The 13,768-nt window shown below is 42.4% G+C and overlaps 1 protein-coding gene across 3 annotated transcripts; it reads left to right on the top strand.

Moving 5' to 3' along the window:
• Positions 1-25: 25 nt before the first annotated feature.
• On the top strand, positions 26-12,427 carry thnsl2 (threonine synthase-like 2). 3 transcript variants are annotated; one of them, XM_058061842.2, is made up of 9 exons: positions 26-155; positions 6,605-6,837; positions 6,926-7,120; positions 8,110-8,262; positions 8,366-8,599; positions 10,042-10,190; positions 10,264-10,389; positions 10,486-10,640; positions 11,857-12,426. In XM_058061842.2, the coding sequence occupies exons 2-9, from the start codon at positions 6,615-6,617 to the stop codon at positions 12,080-12,082; spliced, it is 1,461 nt and encodes a 486-aa protein (XP_057917825.2). In that variant the 5' UTR covers positions 26-155; positions 6,605-6,614; the 3' UTR covers positions 12,083-12,426. The 3 variants fall into 3 exon arrangements, with proteins under 3 accessions (XP_057917825.2, XP_057917820.2, XP_078650370.1); XM_058061837.2 differs by lacking the exon at positions 26-155 and adding an exon at positions 189-208 and having other exon boundaries at positions 11,857-12,427; XM_078794244.1 differs by lacking the exon at positions 26-155 and adding an exon at positions 5,739-5,851 and having other exon boundaries at positions 11,857-12,427.
• Positions 12,428-13,768: the final 1,341 nt, after the last annotated feature.

Here is a 13,768-nt window from a genome sequence, read left to right as displayed (position 1 = left end):
TCGACCTCATCACGCCAGTATCGAGCCGATGCTGGTATCAATGAGTATAGATATTTGGCTCGACCCGACCCGTCCCACACTGCATTGTGTGGAAACTCCACACAAAGTCCAAACAGACGAGGAGGATACGGTGGGGTTGGCGAAGGCGTTACTTTGTAAGTAAAAAGAAAGTCCAAAAATCGTTGACTGGGGATCTTGACATGGAAATGTATGTAAAGTACAGTGTGTACGCGTTCCTGCTTATACAGTTTACTATTGTGGACAGGGAGAAACCCACAGCAACGTATACATGATCATATACATGATCCTAAACAAAAGCACACAAACATGACGCTGCTGCGAGTCTAAGGAACAAAACGGAGGTTAGCCAAGCAAACGGGGGCGATAGATATCTATGAAGACTGCCTACCTTGGTTTTAGAGCAGGAGCCCACAGGGGTCAGGGTAGCCGGAAAGCTAACAAATTCCCATTTGCACAGCATTTAGTACAAGGGTCACTGTCTAGAGAAATGGACATCTGCCGATCTTGCTCTGGTGGGTGTGGTCATGAGGGCCGTGAAAAGGCACAGAAAATTCAAGCCAGATTAGCTCCACCTTCTAACAAAATGAAGCATATTGAAATTCAATCAGCATGTTGTATTGTGTGATAAATAAGCAAAGACAGACATTTCTGGTGGTGGCCTACCCCCGGCAGATACCAAAATAGGACAAGAAAAGTTTGAGCTAGATCAGCTTTGTGACTAACAAATTGAAACCGATGCTAAATTGTTCAGTACTGCAAACTCTTTCAAAAATCACTAACGCCAGATAATTTTTGTGGTGGGATGCCAGACACTTTGAAAGGGCCACACCCTCGGAGATGACCTAGATTAGCTTGTGGGCTAACAACATAAAACCACTTGCAGAATGTTATCTATAACGATGTCTATCTCAAATAACCATTGCCAGACATTTCATATGGTGGGGTACCCCTGCCAGATGCATCGTATAGGCCCCGCCCTTGGATAACCCAGATCAGCTATTCACCTAACAACATAAAACCACCTGCAAAATGTTAACCATGTTAATGCTTATCCCAATGACCATTGCCAGACATTTCGTATGGTGGGGTACCCCTGCCAGATGCAATGTAATGCAATGTAAATGGCCTTGCCCTTGGATGACCCAGATCAGCTAGGCTAGCCATTCCACCTTACAAAATATGACCACTTGCAAAATATTAACCATGTCAAGATCAATGGGGCTAATAATACTGTTACAGTCATGAGCTTGTGAATTTCTACATTGATTATAATTATTCGAAGCCTTCATCGTCCTCCAAATCAGAATCTTCACTCCATGCCTAATCTGAATCAATCGGTTCTTCACCCTCGGCAACGTCAGGATCAGCCTCCTCTCCAACGATGATAGTTTCATCGCTGTCTCTGTCGGCGCATTCTTCATCAAAGAGAGCATCTGGTGTTGCGGATCCTTGGAACCATATAGGTATGAGAAGGCTGTTGCTTTCAGCCCAGCCATAGTCTGTTGGTGATAATCCATTCCCAGGATGTGCGGTTGTTGCTTGGATCCACAATATTGTGACATATTGCGATCTCTTAACCTTCATCTGAAGAGTACGTTGACAAGGTGGCAACAAAGCACAGTCAACTCGTTTGACATTTGCCAATGGGTCATCCTGAAATGCGACAAAATAAGTTCAATACCTTAAAGATTTGTTAACCTATACATAGGTCAAAACACATTCATTCGAATGGTTGTGGTCATTGCAGAGAAGACTGGATTTGATCTAAAGAAAGTTCTAGCATTCCCAATCATCACCCATCCTTTGGCACTTGCACACAGTGATGGCGCACACATCAAAACTCCAAAGTCAGCCCTGTTAAATAAACTTGAGGAATTACAGACAGAGCCAGTAACGGAAACTGAGCTTCCGCTTAGCTACACTCAGGTCTATGATGGCGGACTTCTCCTAGTTGCAGTTGCAACTAGTCCTAGCAGTTGTCAAAATTACATATATTGTCAACTCGCCTGAAAAAGGCAGATGTTAAGTCACACCCAGTGAATGCATGGAATCCAGGGAGTGCTCTCGCAAGTCCCGCTCGGCATTCTTCAAGGACGTTGGTGATGTTGGTTACATTGATGTAACGTCTATTGTTCCCCTGTCCACAGTCCATGATGATTTTGGTCATGGATCAAACTTCTGGGCGTTGCTGTCCTAGGGCACCAATGAGTATAACCAGGACATCCGTATCTGATGCTCGTATGAGGATGCTACCAGAATTGATGTTGGTGATATGGAATCCAATGAGGGTGTCTGCCTCTTCATGGTCAGCCTGAAGGTTTGCTGGGCAGGTCACAGAGATGTTCTCAAGCTCATCACTAGGAATGTACTGGTAGCATTCACCACCGAATGAGACAACCACAGTCTTTCCCCTAAAAAAGTTCCAGTAGTGGTTTTTCTGCCACTCAGTCAAAAGGAACTTAGCTAGTGCATTCTTGAAAATCCCATTGGTAAGTAGCTTCTTGCCATTTTGTCTAATGGTCTGATCTGGTCCTGTGATGCTGTATGCCTGATCTATTGCCCCTCTCAACTTCCTCTCACTGTCCTTTATGGAGTTCTCAACATATTTGTCAAGACAAACGTGCACCTCATTTCCCCTGCCAGAACAAACAACAGACAGCAGTGATTTGGCGATGGATGCGTAAGATGCCCCCATGTTAATCTGGGAGAGAACAGAATGTAGGAGAAGTCCGCCATCATAGACCTGAGTGTAGCTAAGCGGAAGCTCAGTTTCCGTCTGTAATTCCTCAAGTTTATTTAACAGGGCTGACTTTGGAGTTTTGATGTGTGCGCCATCACTGTGTGCAAGTGCCAAAGAATGGGTGATGATTGGGAATGCTAGAACTTTCTTTAGATCAAATCCAGTCTTCTCTGCAATGACCACAACCATTCGAATGAATGTGTTTTGACCTATGTATAGGTTAACAAATCTTTAAGGTATTGAACTTATTTTGTCGCATTTCAGGATGACCCATTGGCAAATGTCAAACGAGTTGACTGTGCTTTGTTGCCACCTTGTCAACGTACTCTTCAGATGAAGGTTAAGAGATCGCAATATGTCACAATATTGTGGATCCAAGCAACAACCGCACATCCTGGGAATGGATTATCACCAACAGACTATGGCTGGGCTGAAAGCAACAGCCTTCTCATACCTATATGGTTCCAAGGATCCGCAACACCAGATGCTCTCTTTGATGAAGAATGCGCCGACAGAGACAGCGATGAAACTATCATCGTTGGAGAGGAGGCTGATCCTGACATCGCCGAGGGTGAAGAACCGATTGATTCAGATTAGGCATGGAGTGAAGATTCTGATTTGGAGGACGATGAAGGCTTCGAATAATTATAATCAATGTAGAAATTCACAAGCTCATGACTGTAACAGTATTATTAGCCCCATTGATCTTGACATGGTTAATATTTTGCAAGTGGTCATATTTTGTAAGGTGGAATGGCTAGCCTAGCTGATCTGGGTCATCCAAGGGCAAGGCCATTTACATTGCATTACATTGCATCTGGCAGGGGTACCCCACCATACGAAATGTCTGGCAATGGTCATTTGGGATAAGCATTAACATGGTTAACATTTTGCAGGTGGTTTTATGTTGTTAGGTGAATAGCTGATCTGGGTTATCCAAGGGCGGGGCCTATACGATGCATCTGGCAGGGGTACCCCACCATACGAAATGTCTGGCAATGGTCATTTGGGATAAGCATTAACATGGTTAACATTTTGCAGGTGGTTTTATGTTGTTAGGTGAATAGCTGATCTGGGTTATCCAAGGGCGGGGCCTATACGATGCATCTGGCAGGGGTACCCCACCATATGAAATGTCTGGCAATGGTTATTTGAGATAGACATCATCATAGATAACATTCTGCAAGTGGTTTTATGTTGTTAGCCCACAAGCTAATCTAGGTCACCTCCGAGGGTGTGGCCCTTTCAAAGTGTCTGGCATCCCACCACAAAAATTATCTGGCGTTGGTGATTTTTGAAAGAGTTTGCAGTACTGAACAATTTAGCATCGGTTTCAATTTGTTAGTCACAAAGCTGATCTAGCTCAAACTTTTCTTGTCCTATTTTGGTATCTGCCGGGGGTAGGCCACCACCAGAAATGTCTGTCTTTGCTTATTTATCACACAATACAACATGCTGATTGAATTTCAATATGCTTCATTTTGTTAGAAGGTGGAGCTAATCTGGCTCGAATTTTCTGTGCCTTTTCACGGCCCTCATGACCACACCCACCAGAGCAAGATCGGCAGATGTCCATTTCTCTAGACCAGGGGTCAGCAACCCTTAGCTCCAGAGCCAAATGTGGCTCTTCAGCCACTTTGTTGTGGCTCCCATTGCAATGCTCAAATATTTTTTGCACCCGAGTGGGGAAAATACATCTTTGTAATGAGTTTTTAAAAAATCCAACTTTGTGTGAGACCATGAATGCATCCTGGCTGTGATCTGAGAACACAGGATGCTATTCAGTTCTCTCTCACACAGGTAAACGTGGAGGAAAATAAGTCATACTTTGCCAGAGATATTTGACATTTCTCAAAATTAAATTAGAGATAATTTAATTTTGCAGTAAAGAAATCAGGTAACTTTACAGTAATTTTCACATACGTTTACGTATGTACACATAAATATACACATACATTTATGTAAGTTTATCTTCAATATCAGCAATCTGATCTACTTTGACACCCCAAAATTCCCTCCAAATTTGACGACCGCTAGCTAAATGAAACAGGCTGTCAATTCATTGTGCCACATATTTCTTCAGGCGTCAGGTAGTGAGGTTTAACCAAGATGATGATAATAATAATAATAATAATAATAACTAGTTGGCATCCCCTACACATGCACACTGACTGCACTTCTATTTGTTGTATTCTCTCCTATGTTTTGCGGCTCCAGGCTATTTTTCTTTAGTCGGCAAGGGGGTAAAATGGCTCTTTTCATAGTAAAGGTTGCCGACCACTGCTCTAGACAGTGACCCTTGTACTAAATGCTGTGCACATGGGAATTTGTTAGCTTTCCGGCTACCCTGACCCCTGTGGGCTCCTGGTCTATTTGTGTTATGCTTGTTTTAACAGGTCTCCATCGCTTTGGTGGCACATCCAATGACATAAATAGACGCCGCATTGAGCGGCGGGCCTACGTCAACGTCGCCGCCATATTGGCTCGGCCAATGCTGTACTGTAAATGTATGCAAGTAAATATACTTAATTTGATTAAGCACTTTTCTTCAAAGACATTTAAGTGGATTCCTCTCGTCTATGTTTTCCACATACGCACTAATTTACCTGGAAAACAGTTCGGCACCAAAAATGTCATTGTGTGGTGGACACTAGGGGGCAGGTCTCTCACCCAGTCGGTAGGCGGGTTGAGGGCGTGGTTTGATCCCTCTTTTTTGGCGCGTAAATGTTAGCGCTATATAAGATGTTCCATCTTTGTGATTGGGTGTGGTTTCTGAGCAGTCAAGAAATAAAGCTCTGCATAAGACAAACAAGTGAGTCTTTCCTGCAACAGCCCCAATTGTTTTTATACAATGTGATTGCTTTTGGTGCCTGTCTGTTTCCCGGAGTATGTCAGTGGCTGTGTGGATAAATTAAATGAGAGGAAACATACATTTCTTTGTCGAAAGTTGCCTTCTGAGAGAGCGCATTGAATTGTATTCATTTACAGCGCAGCCTTGACTCATCCAATATGGCGGCGACTTTGACGTATTGCAGCAGTTGACGAACCTACTGAATGCGGCGTCTATCTATGGCTGTGTTTGAATTCGGGGTATGCATCTTACTACCTACGCGGTCTACGAAGCCCAGACGTTCGTAGGCTCCTGCCCCAGCCTGGTGAATTCAGATGGTCTAGCTTTCCCCACACTTCCTGGTTGTGTCACGTGGTCTCATGTTTACCCATCTGCCTTCAGACGCGACAGAAAAGTAACAAAAATATATACATTTTTTAAATTTAGGTTTTATAGGAAAGAGAAGAAATATTATCCTTCTACAGTTTGATCTCCAGCTCACAGCTAAACCTGATATATTAAACAGTTGTAATATTAATAGTTCCTTTAGAGTCAGAGAGACCAAGCTATGATGGTTGGAAACGTCCAGAGGAGAGAGTGAATATATTGGTAGAAGGTTGCTGCCAGGTAGGAGGCGTAGAGGAGGACCAAAGAGGAGGTTTATGGATGTAGTGAAGGAGGACATGAGGGTAGTTGGTGTGAGAGAGACAGATGCAGAAGACAGGCTTGGATGGAGGAGATTGTTTTGCTGTGGCGACTCCTGAAGGGAAAAGCCCAAAGAGAAAGAAAAAGTATATTAATGTATTTATTATTATTTTATTAATTATATTATAATTATATGTTTATGTATTACTGTTTGGCTACTTTGTTCATTTCTACAACACGGATCAGCAGCAACACATAGTTTTACCTTTTACATTAATAATAGTTAAAACACAGAATTTGCCACTTTGTGTAAAATGTACAGTATATTTTGGGCCACAGCTTAGCATAAAATTCTTTGGTGCTCCCAGGTTTGACGGAATGAAGTATTGCAGTACTCGCGGTGGAGTCCAGGGACGGGACTTCCGGGATGTGCTGTTTTCAGGTTATGCTCCTGATGGTGGGATGTTTATGCCCGAGAGTATACCCACATTGAGCCCCGTAACTCTGAGGCACTGGAGTGGGCTGTCGTATCCCAAACTGGTGATGGAGGTAGCTTCTATCTTCATTCCTTCTCATCTCATTCCCAGAAAGGACCTGGAAGGTGAAATCAGTGTCAAAAAGAAGAACAAGGTTTTGACACATTGATGGCATGTATCACACTAAAAATGGTTTCCTGTTCTCTGTCTCAGTCCTTGTTGGCTCTGCTTTGTCTGGATTCTCTGTGCCGGATGTGATCAGAGCTGTCAAGCTGAAGGATGGCCTGACAATCCTGGAGCTCTTCCATGGGGACACCTTAGCTTTTAAAGACCTGGCTATAACCTGCACCATGCAATTTCTTGGCTACTTCCTGCAAAAAGAGAGACGCAGAGCCACTGTTCTTGTTGGTATGAAAGCAACAGAATCAATTGATCGAGGTCCTCGGGGTGTTCGAACCAGCATTTTTTTGTAAATCAAATTGAATTAATTTATAGGAGCACATTTGTAGCCACAAAACATTGTAAAACGAGGCCCCTCGTACATGTTTTAGTTTCAATTTTACAGAAAACAATGTGCTTAAGCACGTTTCCAGTTTCCTCTCAAAGACACGCACATTAGGTTAAGAGTGGTTAGGGGTGTGCTAACTTTTTCCAGCTCGGGCCACATACTGAAAAATAGAAGGAGGCAGTGCCAGTTTGATACCTGTTTGATACCAGTTTGGACGTGAAGAAGACTGGAAGGCACTTCAACGCCAACAACAAGACTGTTGACCAGCACAAGACTGGAATGCACTACAGGAAGCTTGGTGAGAAAGAGAACACTACTGGTACAGCCTCTGATAAATGGAAGAAACCCATGACAGTCCAAACAGTCAATTACCTTCACTTTGGAGCTCTGTGCAGGTGAAATCTTACCTGGTGGGGTAAGGATGATTGTGAGAAAGGTGAGGGAGCAGCCTACAATGACAACGGAGGAGCTGGTTGATGATGTCAAGGGAGTTGGGAGCACAGTTAAAATTATATGATCACATGAGTCCTTGTTTTTTTGGGCTCTAATTTTGTGGCGCAGCGTGGCGCAGTTCTGATGCGCATCCAGTCCAGTGCATTTAAAGGCAATGAGAGGCGTTGATTTGATTGGTTAAGATTACACTTGTCTGTGTTAAACCCTGTCATGCCTTCTCTCCTCCCTCTTTGCCACTTGCACCTGTGGGAGGCATGGGTGCGCGGCACTGCGCCGGACTGCGCTATTCACGAAAACTGGCCACACTCCGTTGGCGCAGGGCGGGTGCACTGTGCCTGCACCTGGTCTACAAAATTAGGGCCCTTCAACTTTGTGCCCATGCATGCACTTTTTGTGAAGTGCCACCATTGCACTCTCTTTTCTGCTTTCCATGTAGGTACATCAGGTGACACAGGTGGCTCGGCCATCCAGAGTGCAAAAGGTACTCCTGGCCTGGATGTGGTGGTGGTTTACCCTCGGGGACGTATTAGCCATATCCAAGAGAAACATATGATCACCTGTCTGGAGGATAACATTCACGTTTTTGCAGGTAAGGATGGTGGAGAACAGTTGTCTGTTCTACACCATCCTATGTTGTAGAGGAAATAATTGATTATATGAATAATAATTCCACTTGTTGTGTGTTATCAAAGCGGACGGCTCATCTGATGACATTGAACAGCCTCTGCGTCGTCTGTTTGCCGATCAGGAACTTGTAAAGTCTCATGGCCTCATGAGCCTCAACTCAGTGAACTGGTCTCGTATCATGATCCAGCTGGTCCATTTCATCTATGCGTACCTGCGGCTCACAGATGTGGAGCACATGGAGGCTTGTATGCCTGAACTCGAGGTGGTGGTGCCTACTGGAGGGGCGGGAAATCTTACAGGTATTGATGTGCACTGTTGCACTTTCACTTACCCCCTCAAGTAAGTGCAGGGCATGGCTGTTTTATTGGTCATGGCTGTTTTATTGGCCCATGTCACATTCTAAAAATAGCATTTAACAAGTAAATTGTAAAAAAAAAAAATTATGGAAAATTTTACACAAGTCAAGTCAAAATATGAAGCGAAAAAAGCTCAACTTTTTATGAGAATATGACATATAATATTATGACAAAATTTGACATCATTCCAGTAGCATAAAGCTGAAATATTTAACAATATGAGAAACAAACAATGCAACTAATAAATAAAGTTAAACATTAGTTGGTGGAAGAAATTACAATGTTATAAGAACAAAGTAAAAATATTATGGGAATAAAGTCATAATTACGTTATTGTAATTTCACCAGGAAGGAAAGTAGTGAAGTCTTATTTATAAATGGGAGTACTTTTGTAGCATAGAAAAACTGTTAACGACGTTCTAAATGCAGTGTTAACATTATTAGAGCCGTCTAGACATGAAATAACACCCCTATAGTCACTTTTGCAATCCTATTACCCAATATTGTACACATGAGAGAAAATGGACATCATATAACCTCACACACTGCCTGTCTTGAAGGAGAGGAATTGTGTTGTATTTATTTGCTGCTGCCACAGAAGAGAAGGCGGTCCACTCGTCCTTTGAATCGCAGGAGTGCTGCAATTCTAGCTCGTCATTCTCCCCACCACAAGGACAAACAAACAACTTGACTTAAACGCAACTTGGTTCAGGGGTTTTTAATGCTTAAACTACTGTGTGTCAGGGGAGGCTCCCTTATGCGTGTTTCCCTCCACGTAGTTAGAACATTTTGGAAGTGTGCAGAATGAAAAGGGCCGCTCGAGGGGTGTGAGTGTGAAATGACAGCATTTATCCGCATGGAGCCGCACAGACCTCACAGATACAGAGAGCATAAAACAGGCTTAAATAATTCCAACAAAACGGGTTTGGCAGTTGTCCGGAAGTCCTCAGGAGCGCTTGGGAGCGTGACCAATCACAGCGGAGTGGGTGTGGTTGGAGGAAGGCCGGGTGTAAATGAAACAAACCTTTTGGACCTGAAGCAGGAAATCCATGGAAACACCGAAGAAAGAGTTGCAGAATCTATAGAAGGTTTTCTATGCGGGATATCACGTGTGGCTGGGATGTGTGGCTAGGACTCCACAACTCACTACAAATGAACAATAATTAGCATAATAGGTCCCCTTTAATGAAAATATTTAGAAAAACCATGATGGAGTGAATGTGTGCATGCCCTTGTCACTTCACAAATATTTGACTTCTTGTGGAAGTAATGTTTGTAAAATATGGTTTTGGGAACAACAACAATTCGCTGGGAATTTTTCATGGATTGTCTGACTGCGATGGAGCACTTTACTTTCTATTTCTCTGGTTATTCGTCCATCCCAGCTGCCTTCATTGTCAAGCAAATGGGATTGCCCCTGAAGTTGGTGGCCATGGTGAATGCCAATGACATTGTGCACAGGACGGTAACCTCTGGTGATTTTAGCATGGCAGCTAACGTCACACAGACACTGGCTCCTGCCATCGACATCCAGGTACCACAGTTTTGCACTCGGGATCAGTGCTCGTCTAGGTCTGAGTGCTACTGTGCTGCCGTTTGTAACTCAGGACCCGTATAACATGGAGCGAGTGTTCTGGCTGCTTCTGGGTAGAGATGGTGCTTTGGTGAAGGACATGATGGAGGATTTCCAGCATTCACATTCACATACTCTGCTTGACAAGCACCACAAACTGGTACCCGCTATTTGGATGTTCTTCACCTGCTATACTTCCTGCTTCACAGTACATTTCATCGACATTGTCTTTGTCCCTTTCCTTTTCTACTGCTAGTTGTCTCTTATTGTGTCCACTGGGACAGTGAGCGATGACGGCATCGTGGAGACAATGAGGAGATGCTGGGAGGACAACCAGTATGTGCTGTGTCCGCACACAGCCGTGGCTGTATGGCATCACTACCACCGTCCTCACAGTGCCAATCTTCCCAGGTTAGACTTTCCACATTCAACGTGTGCAGTATCGTTCCCCATGGCGTTGCACGACAACGACTCCCTCATTTTGTCTTTGTGGATGCTTTTAGAGTCTTTGCCTTCTAGGGGTGGGCAGTCAATCCAAATCCCAATAGTAATGATACGTGTACTAGCGTGATATTTGTTTTCACAACTGTGCGTGTTGTTTGTGTTGGTCATATTGTTACGTGTGATAATATTTATTTACGATTATTTTGTGGAAAAAGAGAAGAGAAGCTCATTTTGGAGGCAAAAATCCAAAAGGTCATCCAGGCCAGAAGTACCCGTGATCCAGTTCACGTATTTTGGAGGGTCGAGTAATTGAATTGGCCAATCCTTCGCCACTTGACACCCACGTAGTTATTGACTATTAAATCATGCTCTTTTGTGGTTGAATGCGGCCTAATATTAGTCAAAAATATGCATATTTAATCAAATGTCTTTTTTTGTGCCTAAATGAAGTATTTTCAAACATAAAAATGACTAAATGTGTAATGTGCTCACTGCCTGTGTTTGCGCTCTACGCCTGTATGGTACGTCTATATGCTAAGTTGCTTGTGCCATTTTTTCTTTGTTGCTACTTTCCATTTTTTTGTTGACCTTCCGTCACTTACACTTTTTGTTGTTACTTTACACTTCTTGTAAGTGCGCCTTTTGTTCACTCTGTAAAATGTAAGTGTAAGGCATTCAAATGATGTATTCTACTCTGGTCAGAAGGTGTCAGTAATGTTACTGTACTGTTTGGTGAGACACACAACCACCAGACTTAATTGCCGGAACAACAGGCTTTTATTGCAGGTTTGAATGATCTCAGGCATAATAATCCCTACCACGGGATTCTGTTGCAGCCGTAACCGGTGGCAAGCTGAAACTCAACTCTGAACCCCCGACAACTTCCTGTCTGCCAATCACTCTGTTCCTGTAGGGAACACATTTATAGTAACACACGTGCATGAGTCTCACGTATGGCTTATTTTCACTTTTCACTTTTATTTTCACTGTTTTATTGGATTTATTGTGATCACAGTCACGATCAATGATTTAAAGGGAAACTCACCCTAGTCAAAAGTCAAACTATCAATACCAAATTGTGTTGCTTTCTATTTAGTAAGTTTGTTTCTATTTGATGCATATGAATTCTACAGCAATGTTACAGTACATCTCCATCTCCACAACGCCGACTCATCTGTTTCAGGTGCTACATCGCCACAGCATCCCCAGCCAAGTTCCAAGCAGCGGTACGGAAAGCTGGCTTGACCTTTGACCTACCTGAAGCCGTCAGAGCTTTGGACACGTTAGCATCACGTTACCAGAACCTGGAACGCAGCGCGAACTGGTGCACAGACTGGGAGCAGAAACTGAGAGAGACAATCCAGTCGGTGGGCTCAGCTCGGAAAAACGGATTGACTTATTACAGCTGATGTGACTGCAGGGCTGTGACATGTGCAAAAAGATCAATGTACGGGTCACCTTGCTTCATTATAAAAGGGGATTTTACAGTGAATTTGATTGTGCATTGATACATTTTACCATCAAAGATTGTAAATGAAAAAACACAAATACCAGAAGGTCATAAAATGTAAACAGAAACATCCATTTGTAATGATAGGAACTATTAATGAAGTTGCTTTTGGGCATTCATTTATTGACTTTATGTATCATTAAAGACAGCAAACGTAAGTCATTATTTATCATGTCATTTGCACCCATGCAAATAAGCAAAGTGATTATTAAAGTGAAATTACGTACTGTACCTGTGGTATCTGGTGTAGTAACAGATTGGCGTGTCTAGGGGGCGCCAAACTCAAACTGTTTGTGAATTCCCTCATTTGAACTGTGCCTGTGTGAAGTACTTTCCAGACTATCTAGAGTACGTAGGACTGATTTACGACTGTACTTGTAATTGGCTTTGTCAGCTGGCTCTGTGTGTACAAACAGACTGTCACGGAGCAGGAAAAAATATCCTGCACGCATCCAACCTAGAAGAAGCAGCATAACCCTGATGGGAACATAGACAAAATGCATAAATTATTCAATCATATATATTTGTAAATATGAAATATATGATATAATAATATTATACCTATTGAAGGTATTTGCTCATATTTTGGCTAGCTAACAATAAATTTAAAATCAAGCACATAGTTTCACAAGTACTGACAAACTTAGAGTGACCCTTGTCACCACACACACACACACACACACACACACACACAAGAGAACTCGAGTGATGACCAAGGCAGGAGATATCTGCTATGTAATAATAAAAATAAATCGCAGAACGTTCCAGACGTCCTGGCCGAAGGACGATGTCCTTGCTGTCAAGAAAGACAGAGATGGGTCGGTGATGCTGAAACCAGGGCGACGGCGCATGCTGATTGGTCCACGTCTTGCACAATCTTGAAATGTATAAAAAGCCAGGTAGGGAAAGAAAGGGTTCTTTTTGCAGCTGCGCTGTACTAAGACCCAACGTACTGTTGGCATACAGGGAATGCAATTAAGCCCGGACGTCTGTATTAGATATTGTTTGTATCAGGAATAAATACTATGGTTTCCATATATGGTTTGGTCATTTAGTCTTCCCATATCCTCAACTCGACACCCACAAGGAGATCGCCTCGAGATTTCCTTCACTATCGTTTATTAATTAATTTGATTTATATTGTATATGTAAAAAAATTTGTTTCCTAATATTTTAAATTGTATTAGAATTTTAAAAATATATGTATTCATGAATTATTAATAACATTAAAAAGTTTATACAGAATTAAAACATATATATAATATATTGAATTTAAATAATTAAAAATAAAGTTATAGTGATAAAATTATTCTAATTATTTACATTGTATACCAGTATATCAAATTCAACACTATTTGAAATTATAATTAGGGATGGCTAATAATATCGGGCCACCAATAATATCGGCCCGATATCATCATCATATTAAAAATATGATGTCCGTGGACATTGGTATCTATTGTCCCCCAAAATTAAAACCCATATTTAAAAAACGTTGTACAGGTGAACATTTTAATGTTAACATGGCCAGGATGATACGGAGGCATAATTCTGGCATATTTCTACTTTTGTCTTATATCAGACT

This window comes from Doryrhamphus excisus, linkage group LG10 (genome assembly GCF_037039965.1).
Source record: "Doryrhamphus excisus strain RoL-2023G ecotype Guam linkage group LG10, RoL_Dexc_Guam_v1.1, whole genome shotgun sequence".
Classification (NCBI taxonomy): Eukaryota; Metazoa; Chordata; class Actinopteri; order Syngnathiformes; family Syngnathidae; genus Doryrhamphus; species Doryrhamphus excisus.
Note: the sequence above shows the minus strand (reverse complement) of the source record. Positions and strands in the feature narration are given on the sequence as shown.